We start from the raw sequence: 20646 nt of genomic DNA, 5'->3' as shown, positions 1-20646 counted from the left end.
CCCCCCCACTTCCAGGTGCCATTGTAATATATCCCCCCCACTTCCAGGTGCCTTTGTAATATATCCCCCACTTCCAGGTGCCATTGTAATATATCCCCCTCACTTCCAGGTGCCATTGTAATATATCCCCCTCACTTCCAGGTGCCATTGTAATCAATGTTATTCACTTTACCTCTCAGTGGTCATATGGATATGGCTGATCGGTGTATGGAACAATGTTACTTTGTATCTCTCTATCCTGCGTTTATAAACACTGTGTCAGATGGTCTGTTTTTGACAAGTCGTTTACATAGCAACTCCCGGCTATCCTATTGTCAGTAAGGAATTGGTAGCAAGTGTGTGTGTGTGTGTGTGTGCATTAGATGTGAGATTTGGATTGTGGGATGCATCTGGGCCCCGCACACAACATCCCACCAATCATAATCTACACCCCCCACCACCTGATGAGTTGCATCCTGTCCATTAACATTGAGACTCAGTTGAGCCCATTGCCAGTGCATGTGGAAGTCTTTGGGCACCTTTATGCTGAACAATGACTTGCAGAAGACGTGTTTGAGAGACAAATGAAAACACGTGCACAGGGAATGTCCTTGTCCCTTTAATCCCTGTGTTTATTGACTACTTATGAGTCTTGTGCCTCAGGTCAGCGTTTGTTTCTGCTCAAACAATGAACAATTCTGGGTATGAGGTCATACGGCACTGTTGATGAGCCAGCTCTGCAAGCCGGTACAATAAGCTGCATTCATTTTGATTGTATCTTATAGAGAGATGTGTAGGATGTTCTGCTAGAGTGGAGATAAACGAAAAGGATTTCTAAGATTTTCCGTACATCAGACTGCGATGTGTGAGGTCATTCCAATAAATGCTTTTCGTTCTGTGCTGAATGTACCTTATAGAGCGGCCTCAGGCAAAAAGTATAATCATTCCATTGCTAATGCTGTGCAGAAAATACAGTAGCTGTGCACACAATCTTTGCCGATCCATTGCAGGCCCAGAGCCAGGAGGATTCACATACTGCTTCTAGGTAGGACTGCAGCCTCTTGTTACATGATTCTGTGCTGTACAGTCTCTTTCCCTGAAAAGTAGTCCTCAGAACCTGGGAAAACCTGGCTTTCCTTTTTGGCTTTTAGAGTCTCACCCCTAGGGCTTCCCTCACCAGTCACCAAGGATGGCCAGAGGAAACCAGGACTCTGCCTGCAGACATTTCTGTAACAATATCCACACATTTGGGAAAATGTCTGTCCGCTTCTTCATTGTTCCATAAAGTCATGTTCCATGCTGTGATACAGCCTACACGAAATATGTCATAGGATAGATAGATGGACAGCAGTCCCTGTCCATTTAAGGAACTGGGGCTGCTGACATTTGTAGTGCCCTCACACACAGGACTGTCCTATAATGCACAGGGACTGCTGATACTTGTAGTGCCCTCACATGCAGGACACCAGTACTGTCATATATTGATGATATGACTGTCCTGTGTCTGAGGGCACTACAAGTGGCAGCACTCCCTGCCCAGTATATGACGGCCCTGTGTGTAAGGACACTACAAGTGGCAGCAGCCCCAGTTCCTTAAATGGACAGGGACTGCTGACACTTGTAGTGTCTTCACATACAGTCAGTCCTGGATACACACAGCGAGACTTACTGGAGCCCAGGAGGGAGGTGCGACAATGGAGAAACCTGCAGCCAAGGAGAAACCTGCGGCCAAAGAGAAACCTGCGGCCCAGGAGGAAGGTGTGGTCGAGGAAAAACCTGCGGCCCAGGAGGAAGGTGTGGTCAAGGAAAAACCTGCGGCCCAGGAGGAAGGTGTGGTCGAGGAGAAACCTGCGGCCCAGGAGGAAGGTGTGGTCGAGGAGAAACCTGCGGCCCAGGAGGAAGGTGTGGTCGAGGAGAAACCTGCGGCCCAGGAGGAAGGTGTGGTCGAGGAGAAACCTGCGGCCCAGGAGGAAGGTGTGGTCGAGGAGAAACCTGCGGCCCAGGAGGAAGGTGTGGTCGAGGAGAAACCTGCGGCCCAGGAGGAAGGTGTGGTCGAGGAGAAACCTGCGGCCCAGGAGGAAGGTGTGGTCGAGGAGAAACCTGCGGCCCAGGAGGAAGGTGTGGTCGAGGAGAAACCTGCGGCCCAGGAGGAAGGTGTGGTCGAGGAGAAACCTGCGGCCCAGGAGGAAGGTGTGGTCGAGGAGAAACCTGCGGCCCAGGAGGAAGGTGTGGTCGAGGAAAAACCTGCGGCCCAGGAGGAAGGTGTGGTCGAGGAGAAACCTGCGGCCCAGGAGGAAGGTGTGGTCGAGGAGAAACCTGCGGCCCAGGAGGAAGGTGTGGTCGAGGAGAAACCTGCGGCCCAGGAGGAAGGTGTGGTCGAGGAAAAACCTGCGGCCCAGGAGGAAGGTGTGGTCGAGGAGAAACCTGCGGCCCAGGAGGAAGGTGTGGTCGAGGAGAAACCTGCGGCCCAGGAGGAAGGTGTGGTCGAGGAAAAACCTGCGGCCCAGGAGGAAGGTGTGGTCGAGGAGAAACCTGCGGCCCAGGAGGAAGGTGTGGTCGAGGAGAAACCTGCGGCCCAGGAGGAAGGTGTGGTCGAGGAAAAACCTGCGGCCCAGGAGGAAGGTGTGGTCGAGGAAAAACCTGCGGCCCAGGAGGAAGGTGTGGTCGAGGAAAAACCTGCGGCCCAGGAGGAAGGTGTGGTCGAGGAGAAACCTGCGGCCCAGGAGGAAGGTGTGGTCGAGGAAAAACCTGCGGCCCAGGAGGAAGGTGTGGTCGAGGAAAAACCTGCGGCCCAGGAGGGCAGTGCAGGGTCTTCAGAGGGCAGCCGGCTGAATTGCCTCTCTGCCTGAGCACAGGCTAGAATAAAAAAAAAAACAACAACAACCCTGCTTGCCACACAACAAAGCTCTGGACTGGCGGGCCTAATAAAATCTCGTGGCGCGACATTTCTGGCTCGCGGGCCTTATCATTAATATATGTGCCCTAGATGCATAGATAGATAGATAGATAGGATATTAGGTACATTTAAAGTATAAGTAAACACAATCACTTAAAGTTCTCAGCTCTCCGATTGGAGGGACTATTCCTCTTTTAGAACCAGATCACCTTGTCCTGTTATCTCCTGAGCTATCCTTTTTTGATGTGATGTACAAACCTCTATAAAAATATATTAATAACCACCAACTACTGCACTAAGCCTCCCATCCAACCTCTATTACATGTTAATACCTGGAAAGAAAAACCACTTGTGGGTTAGGTCAATCATTTTTCTGTGTTTATTCTTCATGGTCCAGCTGAGGGTTGGGTTGGGATGAGGTGAGCTCTTCTTCTACTACACAGTCTGTGCTATAATTTGTCCCTTTTTCTCATGGTAGAATGTTGGGAGGTATGAAGGGAAGGGTGAAGGGAGTGGGAAGCCCTTACTTAGACATATGAGTATCTAGACAGGATGGGGCCAGCCCTTGTTTTTAGTTGCATCAGCCCAGTTTATGTTGTTTTTAGTTCTCCAGCCTGCACATGTCATGTAGAATGTTGAACTCTTGTAAACATCCTAAAACCTGGCGTGGGTGATCTCCTCACATTCATCCGCCCTTCACCTGCAGTAGACAAGAAAAGGGATCTTCATACTAACACCTCTCAGTATAGGGTTCCAGGAATATTTAGTGCCAACTAATTTGGTATATTTCCAGAATATCTGGCGGGTGTTGGACTCAAATTTTTCATGTGCTTGATGAACTTATCATTACCTGGAAAAACTGCTGTGAGCTGCACCGGCTTGTCTTGCTATTTTTAACACCACTGAAATATGTTCGAGGTTTTGTAAGATGCAATGGGCCTCGTTTATTGAAGTGTCTGAAATAGGAAGGGTCTGTATTATTCAGTTTTAGTTATTTATCATGTTGAGATAATTTGCAATGCTTGAACATCTAATGCACATTCCGGGGCTCTTTAACAGGCACATAGTGTTCCTGAAATTGTGATTGGGGCTTCTTCCCATGGCACACTCTTGCTTAGTTAGGAAGCCCATCATAGTGATCATCTAGAGCTCGGGGATGGAACAGGATGCTGGTGGCTGTCTAAGTACAATATCTGGCAGTGCAGATTCCTTCATCCGCCCTGTTTAGTTTTGATGGGGGAAACGAGTGAAACAAAAATAAAGTTTGTGCTTAATGTTACATAAGCAGGCATTTGTATGTTTATGTATATCAGTTACTCTATAAAACAATGTGCTGCTGTAGTTCTTGTTGTTATTATTATTCCTATTCTTTTTCTTCTTCTATTATTATTACTTGTATTATTATTATTTTCTATTATTCTTGTTATTATTATTATTCTAGAAATCTGCAGCACCCACTGTAAGAATGACTCTGATTCCATCTACTGAAAGAAGTTACCTGAAAAGAATTGATGAGAGGCCGCCAGAAGATGACATTTTTTACATGTATGGATCTACAGCGGCTCATATCACAGAGGAAACCGAATATGTGCGCAAGGTGAGTTCATATTTCCAGGAAGCTGTCTACATACTTCACAATCATATTATAAAATCTCCTCTTACAGGTAGGAACACAACCTCCTACATGTTTCCCAATTGCACGGCTGTACAATTGGTTGCAGTTTAGTTGGGGTGCATATTACAAGCACTGCATTCAGCCACTGTGATGTGATTGCCCAATGTGCTGCAAGTAATATGTGCATGTCTGTGATCATGGAAGGCATCACTGATCTCTCATTACTACATTACAGCCATTGCTGGGTTAAAGTGCAACCCTCATGAATGGGACAGCTAGACTGTTGCTACTTTCAATGTGTACATTAACCCCTTGGAGCTGCCTCCTGCGGGCCCTTTAGGCCCCATTCACACCTAGGCGTATTGTAATATGCGCGTCTGTCGCACGACCGTCATGCGTTTTTTTTACCGCGATGCGCGGTAAAAAAATGTGTGCGCCCGCCACGCGATTCCAAAGGCTACTTGGCAGTATCCAAATGGAAAACGCCCTACAAAACGGCCCAAAGTAGTCCCGGGACCTTTTCAGGCGTGGGCCGTTTTGTAGGGCATCAGGGACGGGCGGAAATACGGCGAGGCGGGAACGAGGGCATTGACTACAATGCAATTTATATTTTTGACCGTTTTGTAGAGCGTTCGTCGAGCGTAGAACGCCCTACAAAACGGTCAGGTGTGAACGCAGCCTTAGGGAGTTCTGAATGAGGAGAGGTGGGCAGGAACCTGTCCCACTGGCTCCCGATCGTAAACAGCTACATTTTGCTGTCTTTGACAGCTTGGTGAATGTGCTGGGAGAGTACGAGTGACCCCAGAACAATGCACCAGCTGGATGCATTTATGCCGCCATGTTGACACCGGCAAGAAGTGCTTAAACTGAGTCTGTGGTGAGGCAATAGACATTCAAGTACGTACATATTCTTAAAAGGCAGTAGGCAGACTTTTTCGATAAGCCCTGACTGACTTGAGCAAATAATCTTTAACATTCGCTGCCGAAGCAGTAAAGTTTGTTCAGGTTCAGCTCCGCTCCCCCTGCTCTCTACATTTATATTATTTTGGGAGTAATCAGATTGAGCTGAGCTGCTGAGACATTGACATGGACCACTTAACTGCTTCTGCTGTGAACTTTGAGGATGAGTGTCTACAGCTATTAAGGTCAGTGAGAGTTTTCAATCTCCTTTACTTCCTATTAGGAATATGTAAATACTTATAGCCTGACCACCGGTTCACCTAGGATCTGCATGCGTTTGGGAAGCTGAAAAGAAAATAAGCATCTGGCAGTTGTATCGCGGTGTGGACTGAGCACTTGTTTAATAAAATACAAAGTTTTCCTCATGTAAGCAGTTTTTGTTTTCCCATCCAGATCAGAGGAACTTTAGAGAAGATTCAAAGTCAGCTGTTTACAGATGAAAGTAATGGGAAGACTGCACTGGAGGGGGTACGTATGCAGAACATGGGAATTATGGGGGCAGCCATTATCCCCTATTAGAATCACAACACCATAAAGGAACACACAACTTCCCCTAAAAAATGTATATCATTACTAAACACATAAATAACATTCTGGCTCCTCTCCCAGCCAAAGAGTGAGTACTTTGTAAGTAACCGGCCATGAGTTCTCAGGCCTACCGGGATTCATCCCACAGATAGCATCCAATGTGTGAAGAAATGGCTGCACTACCACTACTTTCTTTTTTCATGAATCTTTATTCTTTTCTAAGCAACAACATTCTGCTGTATATGGGCTCCTCCCCTGACGCTTTTCACTGTAAGGTCTATATGATTAACCCCTATGAAATTCATCAAGCGGTAGTAAACTGCTGCGTCCTGGATTGGTTTTTGCCATAACATTATTGTAGCATTTGTATTATGCTACATTTACTTCAATTGTGCCTTTGTCCTGCACTTCTTTCCCCCACTATGTCCCCCCCGCCACCATCAACGCCACTTCCAGGTTCCCAGGTATCCTCCTTTGGCTATTGGGTGACCACTGATAAATCCTCAACAGTATTAGGCCCACTCACAGCAACTCAGAGATGCTGTGAATGAGCTAGGAGAGTACACTGCACTGCTCATGTACTGTACAGTATACATTGCAAATAAAAAAGTGCTGGGGGAGAGGGGAGTATGTTTTTGGCAGAAGAGACTTTGCGCGTTGGCAGAGATGCCAAAAATCCTGATATTTTTTGTTTTCACTTTACTTCTGTAAGGTCACATATGCAAATACCCAGGTCTGAGTATTTAGTAATGATGCGTTTCACCTTTAGCAAGTGCCTATTGGTACTTGGATGCCTCCAGGATTTGTACTATATACTCTGGTCGTGAATGTCCCTACAGACCTATAAAGTAAATGCAGCATAGGGCAGTGGAAGGTGAGATCAGAAGAAATGACCTTTCCATTCAGTCTGCAGTTGCTGAAATGTTGTCAAACTGATCTGCAGTACTTGTTGCTGGCCCCTGGGAAATAAAGGAATTGCTTGCTAATTTTGCACATTATCCTAAATAATATGGTGGGGTGGGATTAAGGTGACTCTAACCCTATAAAAAAAATGAATAAGAAGCACCCTGCATAAGAGGGATGATTATAATTGTCTATCCCGTCACCTATTTGTGGAATTTTTACCTTTAAAAACTACAGCCGGTGAAGAATCTTCAGCATCTGACACACTTGTCAGCTATTTGGCCCCTGCTATGAGCTGTAGATCGTTTTGCCGACCCTTACATCATCTCTGTTTCCTGTAGTGATGTAAGGGCTGGCGATGGAAACCAAAGTGGGAGATGGGGGGCACGGGCAAATGAAACTGTGGCTCTTGAAGGATTGATGTCTCCATAAATGTGTGCTAGGTGGATATTTTTGCATAATATCAGGGTTGCTTTAAATGAGCTCCTACCTTCCCTTCATTCCAACCTTTATCCTCTTACTCGTTGGTAGCCAACATGTTCGGGATCCCCATGTAACTACAGGACTTAGTAGTAAAGGGGCCAGAGGATAGAACCACGGTGCATAGTGAGGGACACAAGAATCCAACACTCCTGGAAGTGTTGAGTACCAAAGAGTCTAATGAAGGCTGCAATGCTGTAAGGGAGGGTAGGTGAGAGACAATGGCCACCAGAGAGTATAAAAGCTCTTCCATTGCAGATCTTTGATCCAATTTTTTTTACTGCATGAGACACTTTAAAATGTATATAAAGTGGATCAGAACCAACATGTTTGGCAATGCAATCAACTACTGTACATTTAAAAAAATGCCCAGCTTCATGACAGCAGTGTGCACTATATATAGATATATTTTTCTTCTGGGTTTATAGAAAGATTTGGAGATCTTAAATTTATTTTTTTCTTTTGTTTGCACACACATTGTTTCCTGTGGTTGTTTGCTTTAAGTTATCACTGGGTTGGTGAAACCAGATGAAGTGTGAGTTATTGACATGCTGTGTGTACTAACAGGGTGTATATGCCTATCCTGCCCTGTTCCAGCTTTATCCTGTCTTTAACACATGATGATAAGAATCAGTTGTGATAGTATTTTTTTATTTTGTTTCTGGGTGTCATTTAAAAAAGAAAACTATATTGGTTTCGTGTCAATCTTAGGTGACTATTTCTTTTTAAGATTCCATTTTTAAACTTAGTTTTATATCTGTTTTTTTTTTTTTTTTATTTATAAAAAATATTTATTTGACAAACACCATTTAATAAATCATTTCTCATTGACACAGAATTCACAAAATATCCGAACCAAACTGAATTTTTCCACGGCTTACATGTCTAATGGTCACCTTGTAGAGTTGCTGAATAGCACTGTGTAATGTACTTCAGCCATCATGATTTAGATTTGTAAAAATATATGCATAGACAAGGGAAGTGGCTCCACCAACTGCCTGTACTAGGCAATCTTATCATCTTTCCCTCTTCTCTGAAGTTGGTAATGGGGTTCCTACATTTAACTGACAGCTCTCATGGGAGGCACCATGACAACAGCTGCACCACTCAGAAGTGCCAGGAGAAGGGCCAAATTAAGTATTTGGGTTTCTTGTTTTTGTATTTGGTAGGATGGTGGGCTGTAAACTAAGGTGACCTTTTAATTTTCATGGATTTTCCTTCAGACTCTGTAGACTAACTAAAATTTCATTTGGAGCCCACAGTACACAGCAGAAAAGAGGGCAAGAGTGGAGCTGCTGTTGTGAATTCTGAATTATCCAGGTCTCTAAAGAATTCAAGCTGCCTGGTTCCTGGAAGAAAAGAGCTCATATACCCACCTCTCCCATGTGTTTTATCCTCCACTTCTTTTCAGTACTGCAACCTCTCTATGTCTTCTGGATTCAACACTTCTGGGAGTGTCAGACACCTCTGTCCTGTAGTAATATAAGGGTCAGAAAGGTGAGTATAAGAGATCTTTTCTTCCAGAGACCTGATGGTCTGAATTCTGACAGGGTCTTTTTAAATGTCATCTTAAGCTGTTGAGCTCTGTGAACAACAACCAAAAGCACTGATTGGGGAATTGATTGCATATTTTTCATTAACCAGACATCTCCAGATCATTTGTAACAGATATAGGGTTACCCCTATGGGCAATGGTGTTCAGATAAGGCATGGATAAACTCCAGCCTACCTTCTCCCACCTCCCCATCATCCCCTGGGCCTCTCTATTGACTACCAGTGACAGCTTCACTGGGCACTGTGTACAGGTGACAAACAGGGAATCCGAATGTGACTATTGCAGCTTCGGTTGCTATTTGTATATCGAAGCACTTCAGGTTTTAAGATGCCAGAACACTCTGTAACTAATCTTTTTAAAGGACCCAAGAATGCTTCATCAGGAAAGGTGAGAGCACAGCTTTGCTGTGAGAAACATCTCCAGCTCTCGGTGACCGATCTCTAAGTTCATCAGTAGGGTTGGATCCATTACTGCTGATTAAAAAAACTTTATTTTTGAGACTTTCTGTAAAGTTTTTCCAAAATGTCAAAACTCTGTTTTCCTTTTTAGAATGCCTCCCACCTACAACAAAATGGCTGCACACAAGAGGACAATTCTTTTGCCTCACGGTACAAGAGAATCGCTGAGAAGTTAAAGGACCAGGACCTGCAGTTTGAAGATGTGCACAGAGAAAATGAAGATCTACAGATAAAGGTACAATCATCCACTAACTGGCAGCCTCAGTCGGCTAAATGTTCAGGCCTGGTCTGACCATCCTCCTGTCATTCTCATAAACATGCATGCTCACGTCTCCATAGAGCACTAAAGCATGCATGTTTAACTGAATAATGAAGCAATGGAGGTAAACCAACTGTCTACGACATTGGCTTTTCTCAGAGGAATGATGGGAACTGGGGATGTTTTTATTCCCTCCAGCTGTGGTGAAACTACCCACCATGCATCTGCTTCTGGGAGTCATGCCTGTGGCTCGCAGAGTCTTGCAGAGCCTAATGGGATTTGTAGTTGCAAACAGCTGGAGGACCGAAGTTTGCCTACCCCTAAAGATGGTTGGATTGGTGTATGATCCTCTCATGTCCATATTTAATGTTTTTGTTTTGAGACTGGTTGTCTGACGTGACGAGTCCCTATGACTAGAGGTGCACCGAAGTGCAATTTTCAAAACCAAAACAAAACCGAAATTTTAAAAAAAGCCAGGCCAAAACCGAACATGTTTTTATTTTAAAGTTTTCAACATTTTCAAAATATTTTATTTTTTATAAACTTTTACATTTTTTTATATTTATGAATTAATTTTTTATTAAATATTTTTTACTTTTTAGGGGCTTTGGGGAAATATTAGGGGTCTAAACAGACCCCTAATATTTCCCTTTTAAAAGAGAAAAAGAGATTGGGGACACAGAGTCCTCAATCTCTTTCTGCAGATTCTGTTCTAAATGAATATAAATCACTCAGTACAGAGGCTTCCCATTCATTCAGAAAATACTGTGACAGTTTCTCTCCTCCCCGCTGAGATACAGAGCAGCGCCCAGCGGGAGGAGAGAATAAAGGGATGCACCGCTGTATCGGCCAGAAAATGGCACTTTCGGCATTATGCCAAAAATGCCATTTTCGGGAGATATGTTTCGGTGGCCGATATATAGCAGGATGGAATGTTATGTTAGCTCTACAGTGCATATATTTTTAGTCAATTTTTTGTTTTGTTTTGGTATGAGAAGCTTGGAACAGACTACCAGCAGAGGAGTGAATTAATCAATAGCATTGGTGTGCACAGCCTATTGAATTAGGGGGTGCACACAAAAGTACAAATACGATGCTCGTTGTTGCGGTTTCAATGATGACCCTTTACGGACAAGTTCAGTTTAGTGAACTTGACCTTTGTAAGTCCCCACCCCCATAAATGAAGAACGTTATATACTTACCTTCTTCCCTGTTCCAGAGATGTTTACTGTGTGGCGCTGACTGGTGCCGCACAGCCTTCTTCCCGAAAATAATCGTGAAGAATGTCACCAGCACAGCAAAAATCACACCAACTGTTCATTTTATTGAACAATTCATCAAAAGTGAAAACAAGCGCTTTTCGGGGCCACGCAGGGTCCCTTCATCAGGCTCAAACATCAACGATGTGGCCCCAAAAGCACTTGTTTTCACTTTTGACAAATTGTTGAATAAAATGAACAGTTGGTGATCCTGAAAGGATTTTTGCTGTGCTGGTGACATTCTTCACGACTATTCTATACATGCAGCGGCGCCATCTGCAGTCATTACAAGCACCCTCCCCATTACTGGGAATATCCAGTAAAGAGTGCAGCAAGATCCTCTTATTTATTCTTCCCGAAAATGCCCCCACCGGCTCCTTTTCCTATTTCATATGGCCTCATCCATTTCTATGGGTCATCTATATTCCAGCCTGTTCCTGAGCCGTCTTGTCTTTGATCATGTGATGTATGGAGTCATCTTCTTACTTCTGTGGTGATGTACACCCAGGGGGCTGGTCCTTGATGCCCTCGGCTTAAAGGAAGCTCAGTGTCATTCAGAGGGCAGAGGGATTTTTATTTTAGGGACTGCTAGAAAGTGGAATTGGGCTTTAAGTGCTATTACAACATTATGAATGAGACCCAATGGGCTTGTAAAATAAGAAAAAAACCAATGGGATCAACAATAAATGGTCTATATAGTTGGAAAAATAGTTCACCCTCTCAGAGGCATCTTTATACTGATTTGTGTATTTTATATATTTGCAAATGTATGCAACTTTTATAGTGTTCATATTGCCTCTAAATATTTAATATTATTCTTTATACTGTAAGGTGCAATAAACAGAACGTTTGCATGTATTAAAATGAACTATAAAATATAAACTTCTCTTTGAGTTTGCCAGTTGGGTTTGCATAACTTATGACAGGTAGAATATACTGTCTACACTATACAGCCAAAGTTTGTACACATTTGACCATTGGACAATAAAGGAGATCTATGAGGGGAGTGATTTCCACTCATCCTCATAGTTAGAGCCGATGTGTGGCAAAGAAGCTGTCACAGGTTGGCTCTATCGATTGGAAAGTGAGCAGAAACGTGCCACCGATCCGCTCACTTCCCGAACGTCTCCCTGCAGTGAGCGGCAACTGTCAGTCACCGCTCCCCGCAGGGATTCCACCTCCATCTCCGATCATCCAGCGCTGAGTGGAGGAACGGACGGGGGAGGGGGCGGGTACAGCTGGCTCTGCCTCTAGATAGGCAGAACCAGCTGTCACTCACGCAGCTGGGTGGATCTCGACAGTAATGTTGGGATCCGTCCCGACTGCGGCGCTCACAGTATATTGCGGGCAATAGCCCACAATATACTGAACTTTGGGTCACGGGAGGAGGTTAGTATATGTCCTCCCATGACCCTAAAGAGTACTATGGAGAAAAACACTTACCCTATACTTCTCTTTTAATATGGAGTTGTCCCCCTCCTTCCTTTGTGGCTATGACATCCTTCCTCTCTTGTGGGAAGACCTTTTCACAAGATTTTGGAGTGTATCTGTGGTCATTTGTGGCCATATAGCTACAAGGGCATTTATGAGGTCAAGTACTGATGTTGGATGAAAAGACCTGACTCGCAATCAGCGTTCCAATTCATCCCAATGGTGTTCAGTAGGGTTGAGGTCAGGGCTCGGTGTAGACCTCTTGGGATCCTCCACACTAAACTCATGAAACAATGTCTTTATGGAGCTGGGTCCTGTGGCTTTGTACACAGGAGACAGCAATGGTGGAATAGGGAAGGACCTTCCCCAAACTGTTCCCACAAGGTTGAAAGAGCACAACTGTATACAAATGTCTTTGTATGCTGTACCATTATCAGCACCCTTCACTGGGAACACATGAACTCAATCATTAGGAGGGATGTCCACTTATTCTTGGCCATATAATGTTCCTGCATAGCTCACGTATGTGGTGACTTCTTTAGTAAGAGGCATTAGTGTTCATTTATAAATTGTGGATAACCATCAAAAGCAATAGAATGCTCATTAGATGTCTCCTAAAATAATTTTGTGTTGCAATGTCTCTGCTGTAGCTGGAAGCGACGCGTGAAGCCGGAGCGGGAGCACTAAGAGACGCCACGCGTAAGCTGTATGAAAACTACGGCAAACAGTCTGAGCAACTACGGAAGAGTCATGAAGAAGAGAAACAGAAATTGCAGGTAACCGGTGATTACAGCCAAACTACAGTAATTGAATCAGTTAGTACTAAAGGGTCAGTCCACCCCAAAATAATATCTATGTTAAGCATGGATGCCAGATGGCTTATGCCTTATTCCCTTGGGGCAATCTGGCAATCCTGCAGCAGGAGCCTAAAGATTCCTTCCCTGTTCAGATATGGCCGCTGTACCCTATGAAGTACATTACCATTACATGTGGTTTGGGATAGATGATTGTTCCTGGATGCAGGATAGAGGCATCCCGCAGCAATCATCTAATCCAAACCACATGTAATTGTATCATGTATGATAACATATGGACTGCCACCAGGGCCGGATTTAACCTCTCTGCTGCCCCAAGGCCAGGTTCCTCAATGCACACCCCCTTTCTATTTTTTTATTTTATTTTGTACTTTTTTTAATTTTTGTTTATCAAGACCTGCAGTCTTATTAAAATGATCTTGGCGACATCTCTGAAATCACTTGTACACAAACGAGTGGCTTCTCCGCTCTACATTTAGCTCTGCTTTCCCAAAGTAGGGCTAAATGTAGAAAATTACCCGCTTAGAACTGCATGTCCCGGGCATCGGGAGATTCTAAACCCCTACCACCCCTCTGCTCCTTACCTCCCCGAGACCAGGCTTCAGTGGCCTTGTGGGAAATCCAGCCCTGACTGCCACTGACAGATGCGGCCGCTGTCTCTCATTTTCTTGTACAAGCACAGTGGTGAAATTCTGAAGATTCTGGCAAAATTCAATGTAGCCAATCTATTCAGGGTGCATTGGTCTTTAAATGGTTCCTTTAGAGTTTACAAACACCTTCCAACTATTCTGGATCTGTTCTTGTGCCAACAAATGACTCCTCATTAGCTTTAGTACAGCTTTCCAGATCACTTCTACATTACAGGGCAGTGCCATTGGATGGATTTTAAAAAAAGTTCATGGCAGCCAAGGACGTGTCCTTGGCAGTTGAAGAGTTAATACATAACTGGTCAAGCTGGAAAGAGCAAATTTCCTTTACATTGGGAATAAAATATATAGAAAATTAAATTATTCTAAAATAAAATGTATTTTGTATTACAGTACCACTAGCTGGGAGGAGTTATGCAAATATAAAAATGCCTTGATGGGTGGATGTCAGTCTGGAGGAGTGGGCTTTCCTAGGCTGTATTTGCATGCAGATCACCCTAGGTAATGCTCATATGTTATGCTGAGCTTCCATGATTGAAAGAGCTGAAATCCAATGAATGAAAGGGGCATTCTAGGGGCAGTAAAGGTACGGATCAAAGAGCTGGATGTTGCTGGATGTCCTCCAGGTAGTAAATGAGGTGGGCTCTATCTGACTTCCTGTTAGGTGCTCACAGTGTACAGTCAAATCAGAGTAAGCAATTGCAGTCCAAGAAAGGAGACGATTCAACTTTGCAAGACTGGATGGAAGTTCAGCTTTAGCTTTCATGGGTAATCTCAAAATTATTTCCAGATCTATCTATCAGCTCTTAGGAGATGTACAAATCGCTGAGGTCTACATGGGGTGGCAGGCGCGGGAGCTGAGGAAATGTCTAGTAAAACTGATAAAAGTGATGGGCTTTCAGTATGAAATTTTTACAGATTGCTGCCGTCCAACATGAAGATCAATTTAAGAAAAGTGTTCAGAAACTGAACGAGGTGGCTGAGAAGATACAAGAAAAACATGGACGAATCCTCGAACTGGAGAAGCTGATGGAGAGAATGGAAGACGTGAGTACTGGAGCTTTAGGGGGTTCTGAAAATGTTCTCTCAGTTGAACTTCTGACTCATCTGAAGGCTGATCTGTGACTGTTAGTGGTCATCATTTAGGACAGGGGTGTCCATTAGGTCAATCACGATCTGCCAGTCAATTACAAAGCAAACACTTGTAGATCGCGATTGGCTCACTGACCGGAGCTCCCTCCCACTGTGCTAGTGTGGCTGAATGTGTCAGACGCTGCAGACGGGAAGGGGCGGACACATTCGGCCACACCAGCACAGCAGGAGGGCAGGACGGAGCACATGAGAGAAGAGCCGGGAAGCTGCTGCAGCAGTGCATGTAAGGAAAGACAGCCAGGAGAGAGAGAGAGAGAAGAGACAGCAAAAGGAGAGAGAGAAGAGACAGCCAGAGGAGAGCGAGAGAAAAGAGACAGCAGAGAGAGAGAAAAGAGACAGCAGAGAGACAGAGGAGAGAGCGAGGAGAGCGAGGAGAGAAAGCATGCGCGTGAGTAAGAGGAGGCAGCCAAGAGAGCGCTGCATCCGGCTTTTGAAGCTAAGTTAGGTTACACAGCAGCAGGCTTCCCTACTACTTGTGTAACCTGACTTGGTGAGGCAAGAGCTGCAACAGCCTCTACTCTGTTAGAGGCTTGAACTCTGCGGATGGTTTGGACCAATGGCAAAGCGCCATCGGTCCAAGCTGTCCAATAAAAAAAAACAAAAAACACTGACGGCATTGACCTCGATGCCTCACCAGTGACGAGCAAGTGAGGGACAGGGAGACTCCTCCCTGTCTTCTCCCTTCCTCCTCCCTCCTTCACACTAGCTTGGTGACTGGGTTGGGGAGGGGGGGTGTCTTAGTCGGCATGAGGGTGGGGCTTTGGCATGCTGGGGGCTTGGCTGGGGAATGCCTCACCCAGCACCGAAGGTACCGCATGTCACTGGTTTTGGTGGGGGGGCTTTGGCACATGAAGAGAATCCAGCAGATAGACTAACGTTGGCAAGCATTTGTCTTCAAGCACAGTGCTCATCCAATCACACGCAAACTACATTTTTGTGTTTTTCAGGAAAAAGCAGCATTGATGGAAAAGAAGCATTTACTGGAGAATGAACTGATCAAACAAACAGGAGATCCATTCAACAGGAACGGGTCAGTCATCTGATATTTTCTACAACCTGGGCAAAAGGCTCAATTCACAAAGTTGACACACCAGGGGGCATGTTTATAAAGCCATGAATTTGACATTTAGCAAACATTTACAGGTAAATCTTCCAGGTGCATGTATTTTTAAATGACAGAGATTCACTACTAGTGAATGTTTGGTGGAAGTCACATTCACTGCTTTATAAATGGGGTCCTCATTTTCAAAAAAACTGAGAGCCAAATGATGAGATATGGAATCAAAGTAATATGTTTCAGCACATGAGAGGAACATGTAAAATTGTTCTTTAACTATCTGAATTTTCGTTAGTTTCGGATGAGTTTACGAATATTTGTTGCGAATACCACAGAAAACCATATATATGGTGTGTGTGTATATACACTGAGTGGCCAGATTATTATGACCACCTGAAGTTTGTAGGCAAATTAGCTATAATTTCGCGCTGAAGTTGCTAGAGGGCCAGACCATTATAAATAGGGAAGCAGGTTGTTTACCACAACGGTAGAAGTGATTTGTTTCTGAAGATACGGGTAAACAACGCGATTTAACAGCCTTTGAGCGTGGGATAATTGTTGGCGCTTCGGACGGGATCCAAAATTCGGAAACGGAAATTCGTATGGGACACATTCGGATGCATTGGGATTCGGAAATTTGTCTGTGTCCGAATGTCCGAATTTTGAAAAAGTTATCTGAATTTTGATTCGGAACAAAATTAATCACACCTGCCTAGTTTGGGTCACTATAGGTAGTAAGACTGCAGATCCCAGTTTCATTGTATAATACTGAGAGAGTAAACCTGTATCTTCCTTTGTTTTAGTTGTGTGGCAATGCAGACAAAAGTCTCTACAGTACAAGAGCAGATTGACCACCTGCAACACCTCATGATGTCACAGCACCAACATCTCCGGGCTCTGATCCAGGAGGTGAGATGTACTGATCTTGCACTATATAATAGGCTGTATTTACCATGAGCAGGCAATGGCCAATGTCTTAGGCCGGCATCAGGATATAAAAAGTGGCTGCACAAAGAACACTGAGAATTTGCAATTACATATTTTCTCTAGAGTATCCCTTTGCTCTCTACCTAAGGCAGCCCTGGTATGTGCGTGTGTGGATGTTTTTTATTTACATTTTTTTTAAATCATTATTAACATTTTAAACAGTAAACACAACAAAGATAAGGTTACATAGAAAATAAACTGTGTATGTAGAGGGAACAAGTTATCCCCCCAATAAAATCACATAGTATGCTGCTCAATTCTCAATAAACAAAACAGCCAAATGTAGGCCAATAAAAGAGGATATGGTGCATGAGAGCAAGTTGAGCCTTAAATAGCCCGCCCACATTACCATTCAGAAAAGCTATCCAGGAAGATTTAGGGATGCTTCTAGGAAACCAAAAAGCTGAACTAAATGGGCACGTCCACCAAACATGTAACATGTCACTAACCAGATTCTAACCCCTAAAATATGGATTAGAACAGGAAGGATTCATATGAGAGATCCTGGAGGGACCATATACCATTGTATCATTACTTTAGAGGCGACTTCCATGTTAGTAATATTCAGGGAACAGCTAGCTAGATAACTCCAGAGCCCCTCCCATTCCTCAGCCGTTTTAGTCACCTTAAGATCCGATTCCCATCGTCCTACATATGAGTGTGTGTGTATCTTTTAATTTGAAAGAAAAGCTGTGAGCAGGGGCGTAGCTAGAAATCACAGGGCCCCGTAGCAAAATTTAGTATGGGATTTCTAGTTACGTCCCACACAGCCCACCTGAGAGTGACCAGAGACTCTCTATGTTGGGCTTTGGCTGCCACCATCGGGCCTCACCTCCTCCTAGGCTGCCACCATCGGGCCTCACCTCCTCCTAGGCTGCCACCATCGGGCCTCACCTCCTCCTAGGCTGCCACCATCGGGCCTCACCTCCTCCTAGGCTGCCATCACCGGGCCTCACCTCCTCCTAGGCTGCCACCATCGGGCCTCCTCCCCTGTAAGCTGCTGGCTGTCACCAACTCAGCAGCAGCTGTGAGGAGGAACGCGCCGCTGCACAGATCACTGACAGGTTGATCCTCACAACCACCAGTGACAGCCTGCGATGCCATAGCGACCCAGATGGCCTGCACGGCATCAGGACGACCCCTTTGTTCTTTGTCCTGGCCGGGACCCCCTGTGTCCCCCGGGCCACCTGGGTCGCTATGGCGATAGTTCCGCCACTGGCTGTTGGTGTCTTTTGGGGCAGGGACTGATGGACTGAGAAGGTATAAGGGTCGGTGCTAAATAAATGTGTAAAATAAATGATGCATGTGTTACTGTAAAGGGGATCTCGGGTCAAGTGAGAAAACATTTCACCATAGCAAACAAGTGACTGCTGCCTAAACAGGGTTGCTTCCTTAGGGAAAGCAGGACACACCTGTAAAGGGAGTGTGTAGTGTAGCTCCGAAGAGGTACACATGCAATGCTGGACTTTCTTATGGAAAGCCCAGAATGCGTCACAAAATTAGTGTCATGGATGTGAGGGTGATGTCAGGGCCATTGACAGCTCAAATTTCAGTTGATTCAGCAGAAATTTGAGGCGTGTCCAGCTTATGACTTGCATATTGTGTTGTTTTAATCAGGAGTGTCACAAAGAAGGTGCGGGGGGTGCGACCTTCACTGGGTGACATCATCAGAGGAGGTGACACCAAAATGACCAGCAGTCATTTTGGTGTCACCCCCTTTGAAAAGCCGGGCACTTGCTCATGGACCGAGAGCCCGACAGCTGCACCAAAGTGGAGGGGACCCGGCGGCATTCCTTATCCCGCCAGATGAACATTCCCTCCTCTCTTTGCCGGTGTCCATTACCAAGATGGTTTGTCGGCAGTTAGGTGCGCATGACGTCAATTGCATGCATAATGATGTGCCATTGGGTGATACCCCGACGGCTGCACCTGGTGGCACCTAGCATAGTGACGAATCTGGTTTAATGTATGTATAGGTGTGTATGTGCGGGCCCACATATATGCATGACTATTTAGCTATGTGCAAACTGCACCAAAAGCCATTTTAAACCTTTAAACCAACACAAATTCCTTGTATGCCTGTATATACTTGGCCAATAATTCTGATTTATTTTCTTATCTATGTATATTTGGTAAAGAATCTTAACGTGCACGCTAAAAAAAAAACAACAAATTACCAAAAAAAAAATGATAGCTTTACATCAAGAGTTTATCTATTACATTTATTTATGAATGAAACCATTCCAAGCCTGATTATATAATTACACGGTTGTATGCTGCGCCATCTAGTGGTGATGGGGGGTCATTACAACTACATTTATGTACAGTAAACTCTGTATTCCGGTGTTCAACTAACCAGAACTCATCTAACCAGAATAAAAAATCCCCTGTGTACTCGCTGTTCTGCTACATGTATTATCCTGGAAATGATGTGTGCCTATTTGTATTAATTAGCTTTTGATTATGGCATTTTAACATTAATATGAGATCAATACAGAGTTTATGTTATGGTATGGTACGGAATAGTATGGCATTAGTCAGACCTATTTTTAATAGTAACTCTCAAGCAACCAGAAACTACATTTATCCGGAATCTACCAATCCCGTGGATGCCAGATAATGGGGAGTTTACTGTATTAAAAATCTCCTACAGCCTCCAAAATTCTACAAGGGGTGTCTGTGTCAAAGGGTCCACTTTTGTTTAAAATGGAAGATCCTGCTAAATGATTGCATGCAATGGAAATTATATTAGTTTTGTGTCAACTTAAAGTATATCTAAAACCCCCTTCAATTCATTTTCTGCCATCTGTATTCCATTAGAGAGATTTCCCTTCACGTCCTTTCCTGTAGACTCAACAGGAAGTGAGAAGATTTTTTTTCCAACGTGAGGCAAATCCCCTCCCCTCAGATGTTGTCACAAGAACAAGTGTCCCTTTTGGAAAGTCTCCCCTCAATTCCTGTTCTGGTGGCAACTCAAAATTTTGGATTTTCCCCTCACTTTCATTCCCGGTGACACTGATGATCAGGACAAGCGTGAATTTCCCTAATGGTGACACAGACAGCAGGAAAAACGTTAAAAAAAACATCCAATCCATTCATCACCATAACCATAAGCCCAATATTTGGGTCCTGATGCCGTGTTATAGCTCAATTACAAGGAATAGCCGGTACGTTGCCCATGTAACCCAAAACTGTATTGTGGTCACATAACAATGATAGGGTGGCACATAGTGTTCAATGTTGGTGGATTCTATGTACCTTCTTGTCTTTTTTATGTGACCACTTTTGCATTTCGATCTCAGTCAATTTTTGAAGTACATAGGTGGTGTGGTGGCTTTTTTGTACAGGGATTCTAACCCTTCACCATTCTATCCCAAAAAATGTTTTGGGGTGCACACTAACCGGGAAGAGGGGGTGGGAGTCCGTCCCGTTCATCTCCTGGAAGCCACTGACGCCACTGGTTGCCAGGAGTTGGACGGGATGCTGACCAAAGCATCCCAGATTGCCCTTAGCAACCTTGAATGTTCTGTCTGGAAAGGGGGCAGAAGGCACATGGCCATGCCGCTCTGCCTGCCTCCCCCCACATGACCAAAGACATGCCACCTTAGGCAGCAGCCTCAGGCTACCTCATAACAGGGATAGGCCTGTCTTCAGGGGTAGAGGGG

General features: G+C 44.6%; 1 protein-coding gene across 2 annotated transcripts in view; it reads left to right on the top strand.

The window, feature by feature from the left end:
- CCDC68 (coiled-coil domain containing 68) overlaps nucleotides 1–20646 on the top strand; it is a 46476-nt gene that overhangs the window by 20173 nt on the left and 5657 nt on the right. For both annotated transcript variants that reach the window (XM_018570272.1, XM_018570271.1), the window contains 7 exons: nucleotides 4317–4472; nucleotides 5844–5918; nucleotides 9466–9609; nucleotides 12974–13099; nucleotides 14704–14832; nucleotides 15885–15967; nucleotides 16798–16903. In XM_018570272.1, coding sequence (XP_018425774.1) covers nucleotides 4341–4472; nucleotides 5844–5918; nucleotides 9466–9609; nucleotides 12974–13099; nucleotides 14704–14832; nucleotides 15885–15967; nucleotides 16798–16903 — 795 coding nt within the window. In that variant the 5' untranslated portion in view covers nucleotides 4317–4340. The remainder of the gene's footprint in view (nucleotides 1–4316; nucleotides 4473–5843; nucleotides 5919–9465; nucleotides 9610–12973; nucleotides 13100–14703; nucleotides 14833–15884; nucleotides 15968–16797; nucleotides 16904–20646) is intronic.

Source organism: Nanorana parkeri, unplaced genomic scaffold (genome assembly GCF_000935625.1).
Source record: "Nanorana parkeri isolate BGI_ZX_2015 unplaced genomic scaffold, ASM93562v1 scaffold1492, whole genome shotgun sequence".
Lineage (NCBI taxonomy): Eukaryota > Metazoa > Chordata > Amphibia > Anura > Dicroglossidae > Nanorana > Nanorana parkeri.
The sequence above is the reverse complement of the archived record's forward strand: the minus strand, read 5'-3'. Positions and strand labels throughout refer to the sequence as shown.